This window comes from Ipomoea nil, unplaced genomic scaffold (assembly GCF_001879475.1).
Source record: "Ipomoea nil cultivar Tokyo-kokei standard unplaced genomic scaffold, Asagao_1.1 scaffold3056, whole genome shotgun sequence".
NCBI lineage: Eukaryota > Viridiplantae > Streptophyta > Magnoliopsida > Solanales > Convolvulaceae > Ipomoea > Ipomoea nil.
This window is the reverse complement of record NW_017619484.1, coordinates 1,887,898-1,915,677: the sequence shown is the minus strand read 5'-3', so window position 1 is coordinate 1,915,677 and position 27,780 is coordinate 1,887,898. Positions and strand designations below refer to the sequence as shown.

Below are 27,780 nucleotides of genomic sequence, written 5' to 3'. Positions count from 1 at the left end.
GGCGGTTTGAGTTTTGCAGGCACCACCTTGGAGATGCTCTCAGGCGCAGTAATCTCAACACTTCTAATATATATACTTTCCTCCTCCACCGCCGCCGCCGCCAGGCCAACCACCGTTACCAGTCTGATTATCAGTTTTCTCCTCTGTCATACGTTTGCGCCACCGCTGTAAAACTCCCCGAACTGCTAATAAGCTCTTTCAGATGGGTGAAGTTAGCGAGAAAGTTCCGAAAGTGCCAATCCCAGGCAAAAGAAATATCCTAATCACTAGTGCGCTGCCTTACGTCAACAACGTCCCTCATCTCGGCAATATCATCGGCTGTAAGATATTCCATCTCTCCTCACCCTGTCTATGGTTATATGCGTGTATATTACATCGGTTCATTTGTTTTTTAGTTGATTCGAAACATATATTAGCTTTTGCTAAAGGAGTTGTACTAATTTTTTTGGGTGTTTATGATGATTTGTAGGTGTGTTGAGTGCCGATGTGTTTGCTCGGTATTGTAGGCTCAGAGGCTACAATGCCATATACATATGCGGAACGGATGAGTACGGGACAGCCACTGAGACGAAAGCCTTGGAGGAGAATTCTAGTCCTCAGCAAATATGCGACAAGTAATGCTGTTATAATTTTAGTTTTAATGCTTAACAAACATCTGCCAATACAGAGTATTTGCACATCCGAATATATTGATATTGTTTACCGCTCTAATTAGTTGGGTTTATGAATTTTAGTACTTCTTGAAAAATTAATTGTAATAGACTGTGGGACTGGGAAAAATTGAACTGAATAAGCTAATTGTCTTAAAAAAGTTACTCTATTTAATAACTTCCTAAAAATATGGTTTAAATAAATATTTATAGGTAGAAGAAGAATATAGTATTTTGTTTAGGTAGAGAAGCTGCAAAGTACTAAGAAAATAAGAATTTTCATAATAAAGTGCAAATTCATAAAGAATAGGGACTAGGGAGCAACTGCAAACTTTTTGTAGATACTATGAGTTTACTATGCCTGTGAAATCATTATTGTTATAACATGGTAAGTGGATCTCTCCCCATGGTCTACCTGTTTACATATTGTATTGATTGCATGTTGCATATTTGGATTAATTCTGAATATAAACCTTATTCCTGTGTATTCAGATATCATGAAATCCATAAACAAGTCTATCAATGGTTTGACATAAGTTTTGATAAGTTTGGACGGACATCCACTCCTCAACAAACTGAGGTTTGCCAGTCCATTTTCAAGAAACTATTGGATAACAACTGGCTTACTGAGAATACAATACAGCAGGTATGGAGTTTTCTATTGCTAATTAGTTCTTTTGGCTTCAGAAAATAACTATATTTATTTCTACTTATTCACTAGACCTATTTTGGATGAAATGATGAATTCCCCACCACTTCATCTTATTCAAAAAATTTTCAACAAATCATCTTCTTTAAATGCAGCCTTACTGTGATACATGCAAAAAGTTTTTAGCTGACCGCCTTGTAGAGGGTACCTGTCCAACACCGGGTTGTAACTATGATTCTGCACGAGGAGATCAATGTGAAAAGTGCGGGAAGCTTTTAAATCCTACAGAACTAAAGGAGCCAAGATGCAAGGTGCGCTTTTGCTTGGTTTCTTTTTTACTTGATGCATTTCTATATTAATTTATTGATTTATTCTCTTTTTGCCTCAATGAGACTTGTTTATCGACAGTGACCTAGTTGCAAATTTGAAAATATGAGGACGTGAAGATTCTTCTTGAACTTAAAAATAACTATTATTGCAGTGCTGTAAGGTTTGCTATTTTGTATTTTGTAGAATAACATCAGCATACACAAAAATGGTCAGTGTATAAATGAGAATGTTATGCTGGAACTTAGGACCGACAAGAAAGATAAGATTAGAAATGAAGTCACTAGGGAACAAAAATGCGTAGGTTTTATTGTAGATAAAATGCTGGAAATAAATTTCAGGTGGTTTTGACATGCAAAGAGAAGACTGTGCCCAGGTTAGGGGATGGGATTGGGCTTTCGGGGAAGTTGGAAGGACCTATGTTAGCTTCAAGGAATGTCATTGCAGAATCTATGTAACTGACTCCTTTTTGTGGGAACAACGCATTAGTTTGGTTTGTAAGAGTATGCATTTTCATTTTCTCTTTTGCATGTTGAACATTCACTACAACAATGAAATGAATATTGTTCATTAACTAATTCTTTAATTTCTTTTCATCAGGTCTGCCGTAACACCCCATGCATTAAAGATACAGACCACTTGTTCCTTGAGCTCCCTTTGCTGAAGGATAAATTAGAGAGCTATGTAAACAGTATGTCAGTGGCTGGAGGATGGAGTCAGAATGCTATTCACACAACTCATGCATGGCTTAGAGAAGGGCTGAAGTCAAGGTGTATCACTAGAGATTTGAAATGGGGGGTTCCAGTTCCACATGAGAAATACAAGGACAAGGTTAGTTGGCAAAAAGTTAGCCATTTAAAAATTTGACTGATTTTTATTTTTTATTTTTTGAGTAGGTGGGTATAACTTCACTGCCATTTAGTACTTTGTATATGTTTATGATGCCACTATATTGCACAATGGTGTGTGTTTTTAAGGTTAAGGAGGAACTAACTATTACCACAATACTTTATCAATCCGTTGGATTGTGGATTCTATGCTTGCTTATGAATTCGTTTTTGAATTTATTCTGATTAGGTTTTCTATGTATGGTTTGATGCACCTATTGGTTATGTATCCATCACTTCATGCTACACAGCTGAATGGGAGAAATGGTGGAAGAATCCTGAAAATGTGGAGCTGTATCAATTTATGGGCAAGGACAATGTGCCTTTTCATACTGTGAGTAATAATAATGTTTTTTTTTTTTTTTTTGTTTGAAATAGTTTTATCTAAGTTTTGTATTCTATTTATGATTTGTTTTGTGCCTAATGTGGTGGCTGCATGATTTTATAAGTGTGTTTATTTTTTATTTGTTACTTTTTTGTTACAAGGACAATTTGGAAGTTTTTATGCACCTTTAGTGGTAATAAGATGTGTTATTTGTTTACTGCCCAATGTAGTGGTGCAGGTGTAGGATTTGAATGAATTATTTGATTACCTTTTGGTGGTAAGAACCTCTGAATGTATTTGAGGCATAAACTTTCTTTTCCTTGCACAGGATTTTAAAATGATTTTTCTACTCTATATCCAGTGCTGTATCATCTTCTCTCAGTCTTGGAGTGAGTTATGGAGAAAGATTGTTTGGCTCCTTAAAATGGCTTTGGTGTCTGAAGCAGATCTGATAATGTTCAGTGGTTTAACTTGCCAGTTGCCTATTATAGCCTAGTAACTAATAAAATGAAAATGTTATGTTCCTATGTTAACCATGACTTAAATTTCTTAGTTAAACTCTTTTAGGGGGGGGGGGGGGGGGGGGTATCAAACAGTAAAGCTGAAATGTATAAATGGTGGGGCTTTTATCTTAATTGGAGTTCACTTCTTGCCTTTGTTTTTGTAACTTCATGTATTTCATATCTTTCAATAAAGTGGAGACACCTATTTATACAAGACTACATGTACTAACTAAGGAAAATAAATCACCAAGAATATACTTAGAATCCCTAAGATTAGTCAAATATAATCCTATCAGAATATACACAGAATCCTTAAGATTAGCTGAATATAATCCTATCAGAATAATGTCTAACACTCCCCCTCAAGTTGGAGCATAGATATTGATTATGCCCAACTTGTTACAAAAATAATTTACTCGAGGCCCATTCACGGCTTTTGTAAAAAGATCTCCTAATTGTTCTCCTGTTTTCACAAACCCTGTAGAGATTAAGCCTCGTTGTATCTTTTCAGGAATGAAATGACAATCAACTTCAATGTGCTTGGTTCGTTCATGGAAGACAGGATTGGCTGCAATATGGAGAGCTGCCTGATTGTCACACCATAGCTTCGCAGGGATAGGAGCCTTGAGTCCTATCTCATCCAGAATGTGATATATCCACAAGATTTCACAGGTTGCTTGTGCCATTGCTCTATACTCTGACTTTGCACTTGACCGTGAGACAACACTCTGCTTCTTGCTTCTCCACGAGATCAAGTTCCCACCGAAGAAGACACAAAATCTGGTTGTAGATCTCCGATTCTCCTTAGACCCTGCATAGTCTGCATCTGCAAAACACTCAACCTTCATATGTCCATGGTTTTGATACACAATTCCACGCCCTGGAGCCCCTTTCAAGTAGTTCAAGATTTGTTCAACAGCTCTCCAATGATCAACAGTTGGTGATGCCATAAACTGACTTACAACACTAACCGAGTAAGCGATATCAGGACGGGTTACAATGAGATAGTTTAGCTTACCAACCAATCTCCTATATCTTTCTGGATCATCAAATGGCTCCCCCTCTGGTGTCAACTGTGAATTTGGGATCATTGGAGTATTGCACGGCTTAGCTCCCAGTTTCCCCGTTTCTGTCAATAGATCAAGTACATATTTTCTTTGGGAGAGAAATATACCTTTCTTACTCCGTATTACCTCGACACCTAGAAAATACTTTAATGTACCAAGATCTTTAGTCTGAAATTGACCATGAAGAAAGGTCTTAAGAGATGCAATACCAGCCGTGTCACTACCGGTGATGACAATGTCATCCACATAGACAACTAATAAGATAATACCTGTTTTAGAATGCTTATAAACAACAGAGTGATCAGACTTCCCTTTCACCATGCCAAACCTTTCAATTGCTTGACTGAATTTTCCAAACCAAGCACGAGGGCTTTGTCTTAGGCCATATAGAGATTTGCGAAGGCGACAAACTTTACCATACCCCCCCTGAGCAACAAACCCAGGTGGTTGCTCCATGTAAACTTCTTCGTGGAGATCACCATGTAGAAAGACATTCTTAATGTCCAGTTGGTGTAGAGGCCAATCATGCGTAGCAGCCATAGAGATGAGCAATCTAACAGAAGTCAATTTTGCAACAGGGGAAAAAGTGTCAGAGTAATCAATACCATAGGTTTGAGCATACCCTTTTGCAACAAGACGTGCCTTCAATCGAGCCATTGACCCATCAGGATTAACCTTCACCACAAACACCCATTTGCACCCAATGGCCTTCTTACCTATAGGTAAATCCACCAAGTCCCATGTACCATTGAAATCCAAGGCATTCATTTCCTCAATCATAGCATTACGCCAACCCGAATGAGACAGAGCTTGTTTGACAGTTTTAGGAGTTTGTATAGAATCAAGAGAGGCAATAAAAGAGCAGGAAATAGGGGTTAAGTGAGTATAAGAAACAAACGATGAAACAGGATAAATACATGACCTTTTACCTTTACGAAGGGCTATGGGCAAGTCAACTTGATCAGACGACGAAGAGACCGGCTCAGGACATGAATTGGGCATATTGTCTGGGTTGGGGTCAACGATATTTGAAACAGACCGTTGTTTACGAGAATATACCTGAGTGATTGGTGGTCGGAAAGGTGGAACAGATGCGGAAGTAGTGGTAACCGTATAGATGAGAACATCATCATCCTGCACATGGCTTTCGGATTCTGAAGAGGATGAGAAGGGAACATCTTCATGAAATGTTACATCAATAGACACTAGATATCTTCCTGTTGACGGACAATAACACCGATACCCTTTTTGGACAAGAGAATATCCCAAAAAAATGCATTTTAGAGACTTTGGATCTAACTTTGTGATATGAGGCCTAACATCTCTCACAAAGCAAGTACATCCAAAAGTTTTCGGTGGAATAGGATACACAAATTTTTGAGGATAAAGACACTGATAGGGTGTTGCACCATGCAAGACTGAAGATGGCATACGGTTGATCAAAAAACATGCAGTAGAAACTGCATCCGCCCAAAAGTGTTTAGGAACCTGCATTTGGAACAGGAGAGTCCGAGCAGTTTCTAGTAAGTGCCTATTTTTCCTTTCAGCAACCCCATTCTGAGATGGGGTGTCAACGCAAGATGATTGATGTAAAATACCATGTTCAAGCATATAAGAAGAAAAAGTTTCAGAAAAATACTCTTTAGCATTGTCACTTCTTAATACACGAACAAATATATTAAATTGTGTTTGTATCTCAGCACAAAAAGCACGGAAATGAGAAAACAATTCAGAACGACTTCTCATGAAATATAATCAGGTCATGCGAGAGTAGTCATCAACAAAAGTAACAAAATATTGAAATCTAGATTTAGACATAACACGACATGGACCCCAAACATCTGAATGAACTAACTCAAATGGAGCATTTGCTCGTTTATTGACTCTAGGACTCAAACTAACTCGATAATGTTTAACAAACTGACAAGACTCACAATTTAAAGAAGACACCTTACTAAATTGCGGACACATCTTTTTCAACAACGGTAAAGAAGGGTGTCCTAAACGACAATGAACTTCAAAAGGTGTACCCATCCCAAAGCAGGCAACAGTTCTTGGAGTGTTAGAATCAAGAACATAGAGGCCACCAGACTCATGTCCTCTACCAATAATCTGCTTCGTCGTAAGATCCTGGAACAGGCAATGAGTAGGAAAGAAAGTTATAGAACAATTAAGAGCATTAGTGATTTGACTAACAGAAATCAAATTAAAAGACAAGTTGGGAAGGCTCAAGACAGAGGACAACGGGAGTTTAGGAGTTAGATTAGCAGTGCCTATCCCAAGCACCCTAGAGGTGGATCCATCCGCTAGAGTGACCTGGGGAGAGGAAGAAGCGGATTGAAAGGTAGAGAGGAGACTAGAGTTACCTGTCATATGATCCGTGGCACCCGAATCAATAACCCATTTGGAAGCGGAAGAGACGAGGCAAGTGTTGGGATTACCTGAGGTGGCAGCAGCTACAACTGAGGCAGATGATGAGGATTCTTGGTACCTTAGGAACTTAGCATAATCATCTGCAGAGAGTACAACCGTTGTCTCACTTTTCTCACTATTAGCTTCGGAAGTCACCACATTAGCATACCGATTTCCCTGATTTCTAGTCTGAAGCTTTCGGCAATCCTTCTTCATGTGCCCCGGTCTGTGACAATAGTGACAAATGATTGTATTAGACTGCTGTCCATGAGAATCCCTACTGTGATATGATGACTTCACAGGCTCCTCCTTTGACTTCTGGCTGACAAGGACGCTACTTGACTGAGGGGGATGGTAGGTCTCTGCGCGTAAGACTCTAGAGAATACATCAGATAGCGATTTGAGTTCTGCACTAGACAATATCTGTGATTTGGCTGGTTCTAGCCGAGGATGAAGGCCAGCCAAAAAACTCATGATGGCCATTTGTTCTCGCTGTTTCTGCTGCTCTTTTATATCCAACGTGAATGGCATTAACTCATTAAGCGCCTCATAAGTTTTTTTGAACTCCATAAAGTAGGTCTGCAGAGGTTTGTCAAGCATTTCAGCCCGATAAAAAGTCTTACAAACATCATAGATTCGAATAATGTCGCCCTTACCCGAATACAAAAAATTAAGGTAGTCTAAAAGCTCTTTTACAGTTTCACAGTGACTGACAAAACCAAATATCTCAGATTCAATTGAATTCCGTATTTGAAGAAATAACTTAGCATCATCAAGCAACCAAGTTTGTTTAGTTTTGTCATCCTCAGGTGGATTTTCAGTTATATGACCATCTTTGTCAATACTACGCATATATATTTTAATGGTTCGTTTCCAATCCAAATGATTTGAGCCATTTAGTTTGTGTTCTGTGATTCTTGCATTTATTGGAAGAATATCAGACACAACAAGAGACCGATTTTCAGTCATTATGCTAGACAACCCAAACCACCCAAACCAAACAAACAGAGGCAATTCTCCAAACCCACACAAAATAGGTAGCAGGCAGTCACAAACCAAACAACCAGCAATGCTTCAAACCCACACAAACCAAACAGCTAGCACAACACTGTCGACCAAAAGAGAAGACAGAAAAATATTACTGGGACCTTCAATGCCAAAACCGAGCCTAGAGCAGTGTTGTGGAAGGCCAGACGACCTTGGGAAGGGAAACCGAAGCAGATTCCAGCAGCGGAAGAAGACTCACGCGCAGAAGAAGAGAACGGGAGAAAAAAAAATCTGTTTTTTTTTTTTTTTTTTTCTTTTTCTTACAGAGGTTCTGATACCATGTAACTTCATGTATTTCATATCTTTCAATAAAATGGAGACACCTATTTATACAAGACTACATGTACTAACTAAGGAAAATAAATCACCAAGAATATACTTAGAATCCCTAAGATTAGTCAAATATAATCCTATCAGAATATACACAGAATCCTTAAGATTAGCTGAATATAATCCTATCAGAATAATGTCCCAACAGTTTTGATGCCAAGCAATATATTTTTTTATTTTTATTTTTTAATGGGCTGCCTTACAGTTAAGTACATGTATTGCTGTGATAACTGTGCATGGCTAATATGTTTTTGCCATTCTATATGTGGCATCATGTATTGTTGTGTCTTAATGCAATCTGTTTTACAAAGTTGGTTATAATGGGTGTAAGAGAAGGCCATGCATTCAGACTTCCAGTATTGCTTAATCACTTAAAACTGTTACCCCTGGTATCATTAATTGGGCGACATTTGGTTCAAACATTGGAATTCAAATCATTATTAGAACCAAATACTTGGTAAATGTAATGGGTTTAAGTGAAAGAAGCCTCTTTGTTAGGTAGTAAATGAGAATTGGAATCAAAATAAATAAATAATTAAAGTTAAAATTAATAAATATATAAAAACATATAATACATACATATACAAATATGTGTATACATATTAAAGTTCCATATTGAATGCATGGACAATGGCTTTTTATATTATCTTTTTTTCTTCCTCTTTTCTTGATTAGAGTCTTTTTTTTTTAATAAAGTCCACTTGAGGGGAGTGTCAAGAGTGCCACATTGAAAAAATACAGTCTTTTAGTATGGTTTGGCCCATGTGCATTATAACCAAATTGAGTGACCTTGGTCCAATCTTAGATTATAACAAGGATAATAATTTATTCTTAAAGCATTATATCTGTAAGGTTGGATTAAATTAAAGTTCTTACTTCGATATGTAACTTTGTATTGACTCTTAAGTATTTTTCAGGTAATTTTCCCATCTACACTTTTTGGAACTGGTGAAAACTGGACTTTTATGAAAACTATCAGTGTTACTGAATACTTAAACTATGAATCAGGTTAGCAAGAAATCTGTTTGCCAGATGGTTGATGTTTTTTTAATAGTTAAAAATGTATTTTGCACAGATCTCATTATATTTTGTTCACTGTTGAATATCTCCTCTGATTTGGCTTCTACCACGCCTTTTCCATGTGCTATCCTATGCAGGGAAGTTTTCAAAAAGTAAAGGTATAGGAGTCTTTGGAAATGATGTGAAAGATACAACTATTCCTGTAGAAGTATGGAGATACTACTTGCTGGCAAATAGGCCAGAGGTGAGTTCTTGTTTCTTTTCACTATGTTTCCTATTATTAGATTAATGTCTTCCTTTATCTTGGTAAGTGTGTCTGTGCGAATAGATAGATAAATAGTGAAAAGGGATATTGTATACTTATTGCTTTAATACACTGTACATTTATTGGCAAGCTCTTACATGAACACAATATGTATAGAAACCCACCTACTTAACACTCCTCAAGTTGAAAAATAGATTTTAATTATGCCTAGCTTGTAACAAAGTTCACTCATCCAGTCATCCTAGGACCATGAAAAGCCTTGGTAAGAATATTAGTAGCTTGATCTAAGGCTCTCACATGTGATGGAGTGATTAGTCTTTTTGCCAACTTTTCTCAAACAAAATGGCAATCAACTTCAATGTGTCAAGTGCATTTGTGAAGCTTTGGATTTGAAGTGACATGTATGTCTACTTGTTATTGGGCCATAGTTTCATAGGCTTGACCAATGACCACTTCTCCCTCCAAATCTTCCAAAATCTGCTTAATCCACATCAATTCACTCGTGACTTGAGACATCACTCTGTATCCTGATTCCAAACTCGATTGGACACTACCATCTGCTCATTACTCTTCAAAGAAATGAAATGAACCAACAAATAGAGTGTAGCCTATGGTGGATTGCTTATCATTTGATGACCCAACAAAGTCAGCATCAATATAACCTTCTACTTGCTATGTCCTTTATAATGGTACCATATCCTCGCATTGGGTGCTTTCTTCAAATACCTTAGACTCCAAATTACTGCTTGTGAATGAGTACTCAGGGTTTCTCAATGAAATAACTAACCATACTCATTGCAAATTCAATATACTGTATGCCAAGGTAATTGAACTTTTCCACTGTCTTTCTGTATCAATTTGGGTGCTTGCGTGATAGACAATCATCTTTTGAGAGTTTTACATTAATCCATTTTCCATAAGCGAAACTACTAGCTCAAATCCCAATACCCTATATTTGAGAGTAATTGAGTATATGCTTCATTGGTGTAGAACTGTGCCTTGGTTGGTTTGATCAACTTTGATATGAAAATATAGTTGAAGATGCATCATTTGTAATCCACACCATATATGTAAGCATATCCCTTTGCCACCTGCTGAGTCTTTTGCTTAGACCATCATAATTCAATTTTGGGGGTAATCACCTATTGACATCCAATAGCATGATTGCCTGGGGGAAATGCAACCAGATCCCATGTTCAAGTAGTATCCAATGCTTGAACTTTTTCCATAGCTTTCCTCTGCTTCAACAATGTTCTTAGGAACAGGGTAAGAGTCAATAGCACACGTAAAAGCATCAATGGAAATAGGTAGATGCTTATATTGGACAAAGGCAGAAATATGATGACAAATGTAACTATGAGTACCTTTACGGAAGCTAATAAGGATTAAGGAAGATCAAGATCAGTTGAAGTACTAAGAGGCGACCTATGTGCTAAACCTAAGGGAAAAGATTTAGCAACAGGAGTTGATGTGGAGGCAGAATCTTTTAGCAAGGGATGTATGTACCATCAATTACATGATGAACGAACTAGAGGCTGAGAAGAGGACGTAGGAACCTAGTGAGAATTCATTTGGGAAGTAAAAATCTCTGTTGAAAGGCCATTTAGTGTTCAAAGTCATGAACATCTTTTGAATCATAATAAGGTTGTGATTCAAAGAATGTAACATTAGCAGACACAATACATTGGTTAAGATCAAGAGAAAATCATGTAATCCCTTTTGGGTTTTGGAATAATCCATAAAGACACATTTAAGAGCTTCAGTATCAAGCTTGCTCAAACATACTCTTGAATCATGTCAAATGAGGTACATCCAGAAATATGAGGTGGTTGAGAAAATTTCATTAAGCCATGAGTGAACATCAGTGATCTCAGAAAGAAAGGTTAGGGTTTTTTGAACTTCCTAGTCAAAGATGCAATGCAGAGGCGGTTGCTGAACAAGAAATTGGGGCTTCTTCTTTTTTTTTTTTTTTTTTTTTTTTCAAGGTCAAAAGACCAAAATGACCTTGTCTGGTATCCTGTAAGTATATATGCACGGATAATGAAAAGAGATACTTCATTGACTGGTTGTAATAACTATACATACATGTATAGGCTAGCTCCTAAACAAATGCCCACTTAATACTCTTTAACTTCTATTTGCTACTAACAAATTTATGTTTTTTTAGGTATCGGACACATTATTTACATGGACAGATTTACAGGCAAAGTTAAATAGTGAATTATTAAGCAATCTTGGGAACTTCATTAATCGTGTCTTGAGTTTCATTGCAAAAGATCCTGGTAGGTCATCTAACCATTTGTCTTTTGGTTTGATTAGCTTCCAATGGAAGTATTTTATGTTTGTACAAAGCTTTGGAAGTTTTCTACAGTTTACCTTGTGTATTCTTCTCTGTTTCTCCTTTATTGTATTTTTTAAAATCATTTTCCGTTATCTGAGCTTCTTTTCCAAGAATAAATTTCCCTTGAATGTGTATTTTCCACTGGGTTTGTTTGTTGCAGAGGATAGTGAGGGGAAGTAGTATTCTGTTTACTTTTTAAGTTCCCATCAAAGGAAACATGATAATGTTTGATTTTCGATGGCTACATCTTATCAAATGAAGATATCAATATATCATGCAGGACTAGATTCACATTTTTCAGAGTTCTTTCAAATTTGTCGTTCTTTCACTGACAATACTCCTGAACAGCTTCTGGATATGGTTCTGTAATTCCTGATGCTCATGGTGTTGAATCTCATTCCTCAACTAAGGCTTTAGCAGAGAAGGTCGGAAACTATTTGGATCAATATATTGAAGCCATGGAAAAGGTGATTGATCCTGCATTGGAGTTCATTCCTATTGTTGCTCATCTGAGTAATGGCATAATATTTTAATTATAGGTAAAATTGAAGCAAGCCTTGAAGATTGCCATGTCTCTTTCTGGTGAAGGAAATGCTTATTTGCAAGTAAGCTTCAGTTTGCCATCTTTTGCTGCAAGTAATTTGTTTGTCTTTAATTTCCTCTAGTTTTTGAGTGATTAATAAGGTTTTTCTTGGGATTTTAGATAGCATTACATTTTGTTTTTCTAGAAGATTTTTTTTAAAGCAATATAGCTATGTTAATCTCAAAGGATTCTCACCTTTTGTATTTCTTCCAGGAGAGCCAATTTTGGAAGCTTTACAAGGAAGATAAACCTTCATGTTCCGTAGTTATGAGAACTGCTGCTGGTCTAGTTTATCTACTCGCTTTCCTTTTAGAGCCTTTTATGCCTTCTTTTTCACGTGAGGTAATCAATGTTATCCATTTTCATTTTGGAAGACAAGCATTTATGGGTTTTTGTAACAGATGTTTTGCTGCTTTTTTGGTCTCTGCCTTGTAGGTATTCAAGCAGTTAAACTTGCCTGAATCATGGCTTTCACTTTCTGATGAAAATGGTGACATTGAAAGGGCTAAAAAGCCCTGGGATATTTTACCTGCTGGTCACAAAATTGGAACACCTGTGCCATTATTCAAGGAATTGGTGTGTGAACTTTGACATTTCTTCTTTTACCAATGTTGCTTTCTATGTCTCTTGTAGGGTCTAGAATGTGATAGGTTGCTCATGAATCGATATTATTGTTTAACATGCAGAAAGATGAAGAAGTTGAAATGTACCGGGAGAAGTTTGCTGGAAGTCAAGCTGACAGGACCTTGAGGGTAGAAGCTGAAGCAAAGAAGATTACTGAACAATTGAATAAAGCAAAAATTTCAAGTAATCTTATTTATTCTCTTTTGATATTCTTTGATTGAGTCTCTCCTCATTTTGCATGTATGAATCTATGCCCTCTCTTTTTCAATTTTTATAGGGTGAAGTTAACCCTTGGTTACAATTACTGTCTAGCAGTTTCCTTATATTGCATTAGAACCATGCCTTCTCATCCCAATCACCCGACTTGGATTTTAATTGTTTTTTAGAAGTTTGAACACTTCAGAGACAGATTAAATTGTCACTCTTTAATGCTTCTATTTATTTAAACAACTTGCTTGATGCATCCTGCTTTAAGATCCTCTATAGTTGGATATTTGCAGTTGATGTGGTTGAGTTTCCTGTGAATGTGTATTCTTTAAAGAGCGTATTGGTAGCTTATTTTTCTGCTGCTGTTATTGCTGTCAGGTGAAAAAATAAAGGAGCGATCAACAAAATCAGCTCAAGCCAAGTCGAAGGCTGGAGCATCTGTCTATCCATTAGGAGTAGTTGATGTGTGTTATAAATTATAGGAAATCGGATAACTAAAGGTTGTAGATCGGGGATCCAAAAGTCTATCATTCTTATTTTTTTTTAACGCAAATATTTCTTAATGTTGTTTAATGCTATCAAAACTCTGTCGTTTTAATTGAGCAGGAATTTTTGACTCTATTGTGTTATCCCAAGGTGTGTGGCTTTTTTATATAGTAAGATTTACTATTGTTTAAAATATGCATTTACTATTCATGATGTAGAATATTATTATTAAAATATTTTCGTCCAATTTTTAATTTTTGTTCTATTTTTAATTAAAATGTAATGATCTGACCATTTTTTTTTTCTAGTCAATTATAGATCATTTTTTATTTGTAGTCAATTATTAATATTCATTTCCTTTTATTTTTTAGTCAATTAGTAATATTAGATTCATTTTCAGTCAATTTTTTTTTTATTTTCAGATAATTAGTCAATTAGAATATAGATGGAGTGATATTTTTATGTAATTTTCGTTCCATTTTTATTTGATGATGTAGAATATTATTATTGAAATATTTTCGTTTCATTTTTAATTTACATTTACTATTTTTAAAATATACATTTACTATCGATGATGCAGATATTATTATTGAAGTATTTCTGTTTTATTATTAATTATTATGTTTTATTATAAGTTATAATTCTTACGTTAATATTCTTACTATTATTATTAACACTTAATTACTTTTAGATATTATTATTACCACTTATATTATTATTATTATTATTATTATTATTATTATTATTATTATTATTATTATTATTATTATTATTATTATTATTAGTTTCCTTTCAAGTTCTATTAATATATAATGGCCGTGAGGCACAATAATAGTATAACCATAATTAAATATTCTTGTATTTATGTTGGAAATTTATATAGTAATGGAGGTTAATGTTTCAGATGGACTACCATAAAAGCTTAAATAATATTTGGAGTTGTGGAGTTATAAATATTATTTTAGTTTCGTAGAAAGTAAGTTGGAAAAATGATTTGGAACCGAAGTTTCATGATTCGTTGGTGTTAACGAATCGTTAGTTTTAAACGAATCAATGATTTCGGTGTCCATCAAATCGACTGGCATATGCTTTGTTGATTTGGTGGGGTTATGCATGCAGTATGCATGGAATATATATGTGTATCCTTTTTTACTCTTTGCATGGTCACATGCACTCAAGTAAAACATAGGTATATGTATATATTGATATTATTTATTTAATAATATTGTATGCATATGAAAGTTCATACTTTGATTAGTTACATATATTTTATATGTAATTATCTTTTCCCATGTATTTTAGATAAGATTTTGTCTTTTTGGAAGTTAAGTTTTAAATTTTAAAAATTAACTTCCGATGTAAACTTCTCCAACTAATTTATTTGCATCTATAAATATTGGAGAAACATCTGAAAAATAAATATGCACAAACTTGCATTAAACTGAGATTTTCACAGTCTTATAGTTCTTTAGGAAATTCTCAAACAAAGCAACTTGAGAATTTCATTCATCTTCTTGTATCCCATAAGATTAAATCTTGAACCTTGTTACTTTTATAGAGGGAGATTTAAAGCTTATAGGAAAGTGATTACACGCCTGAAGATATCAAATGATCCAATTTTTGTTCCCTGTTGTATTCTGTATTATTGTTGTATCTCAAATGTATTACAGATTACAAGCCCTTTTTCCAACAATCTATAAGCTTTAAATTTATAAATCTGTGATCATGATCTTGTCTTGAAAGTTTTGAAGACAAGATGCCAGGGGTGAACAGTTTCCAATCACGGAAATATTTCGGAATGAGAATTTCGAATTTGGTGGTAATAAGGATGACAGAAATCACTTTCTATTGTACAAGAAGGTTTTTCATGCGATTTTTGAATGTTATTCATGGCATGTTGTGTACATGTTGTACATGTGGATTAAATGCATGTTGTGCAGTTTTTGTTCTCATCTTCACTTAAAGCCATGGGACATCAAGTGATGCCAAGATGATTAGTGAGGTGTGTAAAATGATTTTATTTAAATAAATCATTTTGTTAGCCATGATTAATTGGCATGAGAAGATGTGTACTTCCCTAGAGTGGATGTGTGGTTTCAGCGTATCAAAGGCCGGAAGTGATGACCATTAAAGCAGATACAAGTTACAGGATGAGATCGGTACAATACTTTTTATTTGTCTCGGCCTCGGCATGAATGTAAGTTTTATTTTGTTTACTGGTTTAGTTCTGGATTATGTCTAGAAGATTTGCATGAGATTCTTTTAAGTTTTACATAGTCTGATAGATACAAGAATTTACTTATGCATGTGTATAAATATTTTTATTTTGAGACTTTGTTTCGGTTGCATGCATTGTATACAAGATACATATATAATATGTTGGATCTTGAGGTGCTGTAAATCTGCCAAATTTAGATTAATTTGGTGATATCAATTTTTCTGTTGCTTTCTACTTGGTTACAAAGCTGTGGAATTGTTTTATAATGTCCTGCATGAATTATTGATTATTTCAGCACAACATAAATTTTTATCCTTGTGAAAGTCTGAAATATTTTATTATATTTCTGGTTAAGGTACAAAGCCTTTGAAATATCTGTTATATTTCTAATAAAGACGGAATGCCTTGGAAATATTCTAGTATATTTCTAATGAAGGCATGTAGAAAGTTTTATGCATGAAGTATGCATAAAGAAATTCATAAAATTTATGAATGCCTTTAACACAAAGTTTCTCATATTGAGAATGTGTTAAAATATTGAAAGCCAAAAAGTTTACTGGTTTATCTAGTATGGAAATTGGCTAGTGAAAAGAAAGTTTAAATTTAAATCATGGATTATGATTTAAGTTGGTATGCTTCTTCGGTTTAGAAGAAACATGAAAAATAAAAGCTTAAAAAAGAAATAGTTTCTTCTCCAAAGTGAATAGATATCTCTAAATGGAGGAAGTATATCAGTACCATCTAGTCTCCAAAGTGAATGAATATTTCTGAATGGAGGAGGTTTATCAGTATATGATTATTTTTCAATTAGTGGATGTGTTTATATGCTTGGAGGAGGTGTTTTTTCCTGGGCTTCTAAAATGCAAAGTTGCAGTTCAGATTCAACTATGGCATCTGAATTTATTGCATTGGTTTAGGCATGCAAAGATGTTAATTGGCTAAGGAATTAATTTATTATGATTCTGGTTTGGCCAAAACAGATGTTACCAGTTTAGTACATTATGACAGCGCTACTACACTGGTCATATCATCATATAAACAAGTGTTTATAAGGCACATGGGCTTGAGTTTTAGCTATGTGGGAAATCCTAGGTAATAGTGTTGTAGCACTAGACTTGGTACAGTCCCGGTTTTAACGGATCCGTTTGCAAAAGTCTTTGCAAGGGACATGGTCCTAAAGACATTGGAAGGGATATGGAAAGCCTAATTATTTAATTGCAAGTGAAGGAAAGCTCAACTCACGTCTAAGTTATTACGTTAGACCTTGAGTTCAATGTAGATGAGTACTTCATTTTGTGATTGCAAGCATCAAAAGTTTAAATTAAAATTTGTATCCCAAGGAAAAGTGATGCTTGGTTCTGCATTGTTGTAGGGATGAGTTTTTACTCTTAACTGATCTTTTGAAAAAATGCAAGATGCAGTACATGAGTTAAAAGATTAGCTTCTGTGAGCATGGAGTGTGGCCACTTCAAACAAGTTTGGGCTTTACTTGGTACGTGCTCATTAATGGATACAGACACATGACCATAATAGTGTCAAGTTACAGTGAGTTGTAATGACTGTAAAACTTGTGTGTGTTATATCTACATTTCTTCAAAGAGACTAGCGTGATTTAAAGAGTGCTGCGTGATTCAAGGTTCGTCCATCACTGCAATCCGAATTAATGTAACGCATATAACACTACGTGAAAGTTCAATCTCTAAGACACTTTCATTTATGCATGAGTTTTGGATTTATCTTGGTACAGTATTAATTTTTACTATATAAATGGAGGAGGAGTGTTGGAAATTTATATAGTAATGGAGATTAATGTTTCAGATGGACTACCATGAAAGCTTAAATAATATTTGGAATTGTGGAGTTATAAATATTATTTTAGTTTGGTAGAAAGTAAGTTGGAAAAATGATTTGGAACCGAAGTTTCATGATTCGTTGGTGTTAACGAATTGTTAGTTTTAAACGAATCAATGCTTTTGGTGTCCATCAAATCGACTGGCATATGCTTTGTTGATTTGGTGGGGTTATGCATGCAGTATGCATGGAATATATATGTGTATCCTTTTTTACTCTTTGCATGGTCACATGCACTCAAGTAAAACATAGGTATATGTATATATTGATATTATTTATTTAATAATATTGTATGCATATGAAAGTTCATACTTTGATTAGTTACATATATTTTATATGTAATTATCTTTTCCCATGTATTTTAGATAAGATTTTATCTTTTTGGAAGTTAAGTTTTAAATTTAAAAATTAACTTCCGATGTAAACTTCTCCAACTAATTTATTTGCATCTATAAATATTGGAGAAACATCTGAAAAACAAATATGCAAAAACTTCCATTAAACTGAGATTTTCACAGTCTTACAGTTCTTTAGGAAATTCTCAAACAAAGCAACTTGAGAATTTCATTCATCTTCTTGTATCCCATAAGATTAAATCTTGAACCTTGTTACTTTTATAAAGGGAGATTTAAAGCTTATAGAAAAGTGATTACACGCTTGAAGATATCAAATGATCCAATTTTTGTTCCCTGTTGTATTCTGTATTATTGTTGTATCTCAAATGTATTACAGATTACAAGCCCTTTTTCCAACAATTTTTTTCGTGAGTCACAATAATAATATAACAATAATTAAATATTCTTCTAGGATTTTTATTACCATAATTAATTATTCCCTAATTTACCATAATTAAATAATTTGACTAATTAGAAAGAGATATTATTAAACAATGCACCAGACAATTTTTTAATTAAAAATTTTAAAAATTCATTAATAAAACAAATTCTCATAGTTTTTTGGAGTAAGGGTCAAATAGGCCACCCAACTGCACATCAAAGCGTTATTAGGACATTGAACTCAAAAAGAATGTAATTGAGCCATTGAACAACACAAAAAATGTAATTTAGCCCAAAATGACTTATTTACCTGGTGTAGCAAGTTATTGATTTTAAAATTAAAAATTAAAATAATTTTTAATAAATACATAATTAAAATATTTATTAACAAAAAAACCTAGAAACTGCTGGCCGGAGACGAATCGTCTCCGGTCGGCTACGTCTCCATGGCCGGAGACGGACCTCCGTCTCCAGCCATGGAGAGAAAGACCTTCGTCTCCATAGCCAGGGAGACGAAGGGACGGTCCCTTTGTCACCCTGCCCATGGAGACAAAGGACGTCGTCTCCATGGCCGGAGACGAATTCGTCTCCATAGCCATGGAAACGAAGGTCTTTGTCTCTATGGCGGGGGACGGAGGTTTGTCTCCGACCATGGAGACAAAGCAGGCCGGAGACGATTCGTCTCCGGTCGCAATTTTCTGTTTTTTTTTTTTAATATTTTAATTATTTATTTATTAAAAATTATTTTAAAAAATTAATTTTAAAATTGGTAACTTGCTACTCTAGGTAAACAAGTCATTTTGGGCTAAATTGCATGTTTTTGTGTTGTTCAATGACTTAATTGTATTTTTTTTGAGTTCAATGGCTTAATTGCACTTTGGTGTGCAGTTGAGTGGCCTATTTGACCCTTATTCCTAGTTTTTTCTTAAAAATGGCACTTTTTACCCCTGAGTTAGATACTTATAGCACTTTTTCCCCCTCAATTATTTAGGTAAGTACATTAGCCCCCTCAATTATTCTAAAAGTGATACTTTTTCCCCCCTGATATATTAAATTGACATTTATATCCTTAAAGTAAACATTTTATTTATTTTACTACTCCAACAAATTATTGCGTATACGTAGGGATGACCACGGTTCGGTTTGAATTGAACCGGATACTAAAGCAATCGAATTAATAGTTTCCGGTTATAATTCAGATCTAGAACCCAATATTTAAATGTCAATTTATTAAAATTATGTATCATAAAAATTGAATCTTGAACCGTGAACAGACGGTTCCGGATCCGATTCGCGATTTTGAACCGTCTTTATTTTAAAATTTTATTTTTTATTTTAAAATAGTCTAAATTCAACAATAAATGTATTTTATTTTTTCAGTTCGGAACATGAACCGTCCGTTCCGGTTCACGGTTTTAATAAACTCTAAATATCGAATTTCGGTTCTAAATTGTAATTGGAATATTTCGGTTTGGTTGCTATAGTGTTTGTTTGGTTTGAACCAAATTATGGTCATAATTTGTTGGAGAAAAAAATAAATTAAATATTTAGTTTAAGGGTAAATATGTCCATTTAACATTCCAGGGGGAAAAACAGCCACTTCAATAATTTAGGGAGGAAAAATGCTATAGGTATATAACTCAGGGGAAAAAAGTACCATTTTCCCTAAAAACTATTTAATGAAGCATTTTTTTTTGAGAAATTGGTGGGCAAACCGTCTACGACAGTTTACAGTGGATAGATCTCGAAAAAAATACACGATTTCAAGCATTTCGGAAGACAAGCATTTATGGGTTCTTGTAACTGAGATGTTTTGCTGCTTTTTTGGTCTCTTCCTTGTAGGTATTCAATCAGTTAAACTTGCCTGAATCACGGCTTTCACTTTCTGATGAAAATGGTGACATTGAAAGGGCTAAAAAGCCCTGGGATATTTTACCTGCTGGTCACTGTTGGGATACCCAATCGGACTTAGCACTTGGCACTCAACACTTGGATCATGACCATCTAGTCTTAGCAAGCAATCATCCTTGATGGGGAATATACCCCAGGTTCAGGCTCTCCGTACGCTCCGTGCTCCTATTTGGGTCGGGTCAAATGGTTCAAGTCAAGGCCAAACCCGACTTGGTTTGACCTATATAAGGGCTTTTAAGCCTTCATTTTGTGGGGTTGCTCCCCTTTCTCTCCTAGACTCTCTCTCACTCTAGAATGTATAATCTCTCCCTTCTCTCTACAACACATAAGATGATTATCAATAAAAGCTCTCTTTAAACTACTTCCTCTTGCATATTCTTTACATTATTCATACATACGGCATACTCTCTATGTACACGGGGATTAACCGTATCAATCCTAGGCGGGCAATCATCTCATGTAACGGAGGACAGTCATCACCGGCAAGCAGTCATTCTTGGAGGGCAGTCATCACCGGCAAGCAGTCATCCTTAGAGGGTAGTCATCCCCAGCAACTAGTCATCCTTGGCGGGCAGTCATTTCTGGTAACCAGTCATCCCTGGTGGCCAGTCATCCAGTCATCCCTGGTGGCCAGTCATGCATAGTGGCCAATCATCCTTAGTGGCCAGTCATCCTTGGCGGTGGAAGAAATTATGATATGGAAATCCTGAGATTTGGCAGCACAACCCTCAGAAATTACATTCCTAAATATTATTTCCAGCCATATATCAAATCTCATTACCTAAATATCTACAGATTCCCTAAATCCATTAATATCCCCTAAATTCTTCTACTTTCCACTATATTCTCACTCTACCATAAATACCCAATTACCATATATCTTGTATTTATTCTACTATAAATACAAGATGAGAGTTCAATAAAAGGGGCATCTGGACCTAACCCTAATCATCCTTACCCTAGCCGATCTACATCATCTTCACCTCTCCACACGCCATCTTCTCTACAACATCTCTATACATTTATTACATCTCTTTACTTCTCCCTACGAGAACACAAATTGTACATGTATGACTACTTACAAAATATAGTGAAAAATAGTGGAGTTTGTCTTGGCACCGCCCAAAAAGCCCCGTGATTTTCACCTTTCTGTTTCCACGTTAAAAATACTGTGTCTCCTTTACTTTTTCCCTTTATTATGCATTTATTACTCGTTTTTTTGGTGATGTTGGACCACTGTGTGGTTACCTTCAAAAACCCTAAAACCAACATTGGCACCGTCTGTGGGGTTCGATACAAAAGGTCACGTGATTCCTACCCCCAACTGTTGGGAAAAATCCCACTACCTGTGACAATGAAAATCACAGACCCGACACAGTGCACAAATACGAGATGATACAAAAATAACCAGAATAAAACCAGACACAAGGAACACACGAGTTACGTGGAAAACCCCAAAACCACGGGGAAAAAACCACGGGACCAACACCAACCAATATTTCACTATAATAAATCTTGGGTACAAAGTTTCAGGCTACCACACGAGCCAAACATCCAACAATCATCAAATACAACAACTCTAGGTCAAAGACTTCTATTATGTTCCACAGGCCTAAAAGGAATACTAAGAAATATCCAAAGATACCTGGAACAAATAAGCTGACCTCTACAAGTATATGATGAAGAAATCACCCAAGAACCTAGCTCTTCTCCTCTCTCTATCTGCCGAGCAGAATAATAAAAGATGTAGAAGAACTTTGTTTTGCCGCCTGTAACTTCTCTGCCGAATTGAAGCAAAAGGTTTCACCGCAACACCACTGCCTTACTGCCATAACATATATATATATATATATATATATATATATATATATATATATATATATATATATATATATATATATATATATATATATATATATATATATATATATAATGAAGAATGAACCATAAAAAGGAAAAGTTTCCTTTTCACAACATTGGTAAACAAACTGCCGCATCACCATTCCATAATTCATCCATATATTCCTAATTAAATATTATTATATTATATAAATATAATAATAATAATTAGGGCTCATGAGAAGAGGTCCAACAAAAATATAGTGAATACAAAAGACTTGGTCCAAACTGGGCTATTTACCACATAGGAGGGAAGCCCAACCCAACAAATCTCTCCCTCCCGACTATGTGGAAGATATCGCCATCCCGGCGATAGAGCAACAATCCTCAAACTTCCCTCTCGGCAATGCTTTAGTCATCATGTCAGACCCATTATCATCAGTATGAATCTTTTCAAGTTCAAGCATCTTGCACTCTAAAATATCTCTAATCCAATGATATCTCGTGTCAATATGTTTTGACCTGTAATGGAACGTGGAGTTCTTTGCAAGATGAACTGCACTCTGACTATCACAATAGAGCACATACTTGTCTTGAACAAACCCGAGCTCCTGAACAAACTTCTTCATCCATAACATTTCTTTACTGGCCTCAACAGATGGTATGAACTCAGCTTCAGTGGTAGACAAAGCAACACACTTTTGCAATCTTGATTGCCATGAAACTGCTCCCCCTGCATAGGTAATTAGATAACCTGAAGTAGATTTCCTGGTGTCAATGTCCCCGGCCATATCTGAATCAGTGTACCCGGCAAGAATAGGTTTCTCTGTACCAAAACACAAACTCAGACTCGAAGTACCCCGAAGATATCTAAGAACCCACTTCACAACATCCCAATATTCTCTCCCTGGATTTGAGAGAAATCTGCTAACAACACCCACTGCATGAGCAATATCTGGTCTCGTACATACCATTGCATACATCAAACTACCAACAGCTGAAGAATAAGGAACTCTTTGCATTTCTTCATTCTCTTTCTCACTAGAGGCGCGTTGCTTCTTACTTAACTTGAAATGCATACTGAGAGGTGTATTCACTGGCTTAGCTTTATCCATACTAAATCTCTCAAGTACTTTCTCTATATACTTCTCTTGAGATAACCACAACTTCTTGTTTTGCCTGTCACGAATGATCTTCATCCCAAGAATTTTCTTTGCTGGTCCCATGTCCTTCATAGAAAATGACTTACTCAACTCTTGTTTCAACTGTTGAATTCTTGAAACATTGCGACCAACAATCAACATATCATCAACATAAAGCAACAATATAACAAAGTCATCATCAGAGAATCTGTTTACAAAAACACAGTGGTCTAAAGAAGTCTTCTTGTACCCATGCTTACTCATAACGGAAGTAAACTTTTTATACCACTGCCTCGGAGCTTGCTTCAATCCATACAAACTCTTCTTTAACCTGCAAACATAATCCTCTTTCCCTTTGACTTCGAATCCCTCAGGTTGCTCCATATATATCTCCTCATCCAAATCACCATGGAGAAAAGCTGTCTTTACATCCATCTGCTCAATTTCTAAATCCAAACGAGCTGCTAGACCCAACACAACTCTAATGGATGAAAATTTCACAACAGGAGAGAAAATTTCATCAAAATCAATACCTTTCTTCTGGCTAAAACCTTTCACCACCAGTCGAGCTTTGAATCGTGGAACTGAAGTGCCCTCTTCATGTTTCAATCTGTAGACCCACCTGTTCTTCAAAGCTTTCCTGTTCTTTGGTGCCCTTACCAACTCAAAGGTATCATTTGCATATAGGGAATTCATCTCATCCTGCATAGCCTCAAGCCATTGTCTCTTTTGCTCACTCTCCATAGCTTCTTCATAGAACTCAGGTTCTCCCCCATCAGTCAATAGCACATACTGACTGGAAGAGTAACGAGTAGATGGTCTCCGTTCCCTGTTAGACCTTCTAGGAGGATCAACTGGAACCTGCAAAGAAACTTCTTGTTCCTGGTGCACAACATCATCAACATGACCATCCACATCAGCTGTATCATCCTGATTGTCTGGTACAAGATCACCGTTTTGGCCATTCTCTTGAACCTCATTAGCATCATGTGTATCTTTGCTGGAAACTGGCTCGCAGTCAACCAAACTTCCGCTATCTTGAGATTCTGGCTTTCTCACTTTGTCAACATCTTCAATGGTTTGATCTTCAAAGAACACTACATCACGGTTTCTCACAAGCTTCTTCTCAACTGGATCATACAACTTGTAGCCAAATTCATCAAGACCATAACCAATGAAAATGCACTGTCTAGTCTTCAAATCCAACTTAGATCTTTCATCTCTTGTGACATGCACAAATGCCTTACAACCGAAGACTCTGAGGTGATCATAAGAAACTTCCTTTCCACTCCAAACCTTATCAGGAACTTCATTATTCAAAGCAATAACGGGAGATAAGTTGATAACATGAATAACTGTGAAAACTGCCTCTGCCCAAAAAGAACTAGGCAACTTTGCGTCATCAAGCATACATCTGACTCTCTCCATAATTGTCCGATTCATCCTCTCTGCTAAGCCATTTAATTGAGGAGTTTTAGGAGGAGTTTTCTGATGTCTAATATCGTGCATTCTGCAATACTCATCAAATGGGCCACGGTACTCACCGCCATTATCAGTACGGATGCACTTCAATTTCTTCCCTGTCTGTCTCTCAACAAGGGCATGAAACTCTTTAAACACACCAAGCACATCACTTTTGTGCTTCAAAATGTAAACCCAGAGTTTCCTAGAATAATCATCAATGAAGGTCACAAAGTAAGATGCACCTCCAAGTGATCTAACCTTCATTGGTCCACACACATAAGAATGTATCAACTCAAGTGGCTCCGGCTTCTTCGAAGGAGAATTGCTCATAAAAGAAACTCTTTTCTGTTTCCCTGCCAGGCAATGGACACATCTGTCCAATCTAGCTTCCTTTACTCCTGAAAGCTTCTTCTTCTTGGCAAGGTAATCAATCCCCTTCACACTCATGTGGCCAAGTCGTTTATGCCACAATTCTGTTGCACATTCTTTTGCTGCCACATTCACTGAATCACTAGAAATAGAGCTTTGTAAAGAGTACAAGTTAGAAGACTTGTTACCTCGAGCAATAACCAGTGAGCCTTTAGTGATTTTCCAATGTCCATCACTAAAGAAACAACAGAAACCATCATCATCGAGTTTTCCTGTAGAAATGAGATTTAGTTTGATACCCGGTGCATGCTTTACATTTTTAAATTCCAGCTTTGTGCCATTGCTGGTCTCAAGACAAACTGTACCGGTACCAATCACCTTCACCTGACCATCATCACCTATTCTTAGCTCTCCAAAGTCACCTGGAGTATATGAAGTAAAGAATTCCTTCCTTGGTGTAACATGGTAAGATGCGCCTGAATCTACAATCCAAGTTGTCTCATGGCATGCAACGTTGACGGCGTTCTCATCACAAGCAAGAAGCAAATCTGCTCTAACTATTGCAACCTGGTTCTCTGTGTGATCATCTTTCTTGTCTTGCTTCTGTTCCCTTTTCAACTTGAAGCAATTTTTCTTGATGTGACCCTTCTTGCCACAATGATAACATTCAACATCCTTGTGCCATGACCTTGACTTACTTCTGCTTTTATCTCTACCCTTCTGACCCCTTTGTTTGTTTCTCCCCCTATCATTTGTAACCAAAATATCTGACTGAGAAGTGGAGGTGTCTTGAGATCTTCTTCTTGACTCTTCATTCAAGATACCACTCTTGACATACTCCATGGTCACAACACCGTTGGGAGCAGAATTGGTCAAAGAAACCCGAAGTGTTTCCCAAGAATCAGGTAGAGTGTTAAGCAACCAGAGACCAAGTACCTCATCCTCAAATTTGATGCCCATACTAGACAACTGATCAAGAACACCCTGAAAATCATTGACATGATCATTGATCAATGTACCTTCCCTGAATCTTAGATTCATCATTTGTTTTAACAAAAACAATTTGTTATTGCCTGTCTTGGAAGCATACAGGGTCTTAAGTTTATCCCACAGGCTTCTGGTATGTGTCTCGTTGATAATGTGATTCATAACATTATCTTCATCATTTGTTTTAACAAAAACAATTTGTTATTGCCTGCCCTACTGCCATAACATATATATATATATATATATATATATATATATATATATATATATATATATAAAATGAAGAATGAACCATAAAAAGGAAAAGTTTTCTTTTCACAACTTTGGTAAACAAATTACCGCATCACCATTCCATAATTCATCCATATATTCCTAATTAAATATTATTATATTATATAAATATAATAATAATAATTAGGGCTCATGAGAAGAGGTCTAACAAAAATATAGTGAATACAAAAGGCTTGGTCCAAACTGGGCTATTTACCACATAGGAGGGAAGCCCAACCCAACACCAACAACATTGTAGCAGATTTTGAAGATGGTTCGAGACATTTGGAACTCAGGGGCTTGGAGGCAGTCTGGTAGCTTATTGGTTGAGTTTCCTGTAAATGTGCATTCTTTAAAGACCGTATTGGTAGCTTATTTTTCTACTGCTGTTATTACTGTCAGATGAAAAAATAAAGAAGGAACGATCAACAAAATCAGCTGAAGCCAAGGCGAAGGCTGGAGCATCTGTCTCTGCTGAAGCTGAAGTATCCATTAGCAGACTTGATATCCGTGTTGGTCTTATAAAGAAAGCCCAAAAGCATCCTGATGTTGATTCTCTGTATGTAGAAGAGATTGATGTTGGTGAAGCACAACCTAGGACTGTTGTTAGTGGCCTAGTCAAATATATTCCACTTGAAGAGATGCAGGTTTGCCTTCCTTTTTCCTTGTTTTTGATATTTCAACTGCGTTTCACTCACAGTGGTTTTTACTTTGTGCCAGAATTGTAAGGTCTGTGTTCTTTGCAACCTGAAGCCAGCAACCATGAGGGGTATTAAATCTCATGCAATGGTTCTTGCTGCTTCTAACAATGATCATACTAAGGTATGTGGTGATCTACTTTTGGGGTTAAAGGAATTTATCATTCTTAGTTTTTAGCACTGATGGATATTACAAAAAAATAAAATAAAATTATGATAATTGGAAATTTGGAACCATATTAGGATTTGTTTTTAGTAGGCTTGGCAACGGGTTGGGTAATAGATCCCAGCCCCGATTTCTTACCCCATTCTCTGTTACGGATTATGATTATGATCAATCCACTAGACATGTTGACACAAGCCAGGCTGAAGGCATACGTGCTAAGAGGAGTCGAAAACCACCTGTCAAATTAAAAGACTACATTTGCTACTAAATTAGTTGAGCTTTTGACTTTGTCTTATTCTCCGGGCTGAGCTCCGGGCTCGGCCAAGGGACGGGGTCCTCGTGTTTGACCGAGTTCTGTGGCGATGG

General features: G+C 36.0%; 1 protein-coding gene across 2 annotated transcripts; it reads left to right on the top strand.

Annotated features, from left to right (window-relative positions):
- Positions 1-27,449, top strand: LOC109164129 (methionine--tRNA ligase, cytoplasmic-like). Of its 2 annotated transcripts, XM_019312910.1 has the most exons (16): positions 1-320; positions 470-614; positions 1,143-1,296; positions 1,455-1,610; positions 2,227-2,457; positions 2,704-2,847; positions 9,115-9,205; positions 9,355-9,461; positions 11,650-11,764; positions 12,172-12,290; positions 12,363-12,428; positions 12,620-12,748; positions 12,842-12,982; positions 13,093-13,213; positions 26,953-27,197; positions 27,271-27,449. In XM_019312910.1, the coding sequence occupies exons 1-16, from the start codon at positions 203-205 to the stop codon at positions 27,424-27,426; spliced, it is 2,238 nt and encodes a 745-aa protein (XP_019168455.1). In that variant the 5' UTR covers positions 1-202; the 3' UTR covers positions 27,427-27,449. The 2 variants fall into 2 exon arrangements, with proteins under 2 accessions (XP_019168455.1, XP_019168456.1); XM_019312911.1 differs by lacking the exons at positions 26,953-27,197; positions 27,271-27,449 and adding an exon at positions 13,517-13,569.
- The last annotated feature ends 331 nt before the right edge of the window (positions 27,450-27,780 follow it).

What these genes read in the sequence shown, in the direction of transcription:
- LOC109164129 (XM_019312910.1), top strand. Translation starts at nt 203, where the DNA reads ATGGGTGAAGTTAGCGAGAAAGTTCCGAAAGTGCCAATCCCAGGCAAA. An exon ending in CCTCAGCAAATATGCGACAA is followed by an intron (nt 615 to 1,142) that starts GTAATGCTGTTA and finishes CTGTGTATTCAG; the next exon opens with ATATCATGAAATCCATAAAC. An exon ending in ATACTTAAACTATGAATCAG is followed by an intron (nt 9,206 to 9,354) that starts GTTAGCAAGAAA and finishes TATCCTATGCAG; the next exon opens with GGAAGTTTTCAAAAAGTAAA.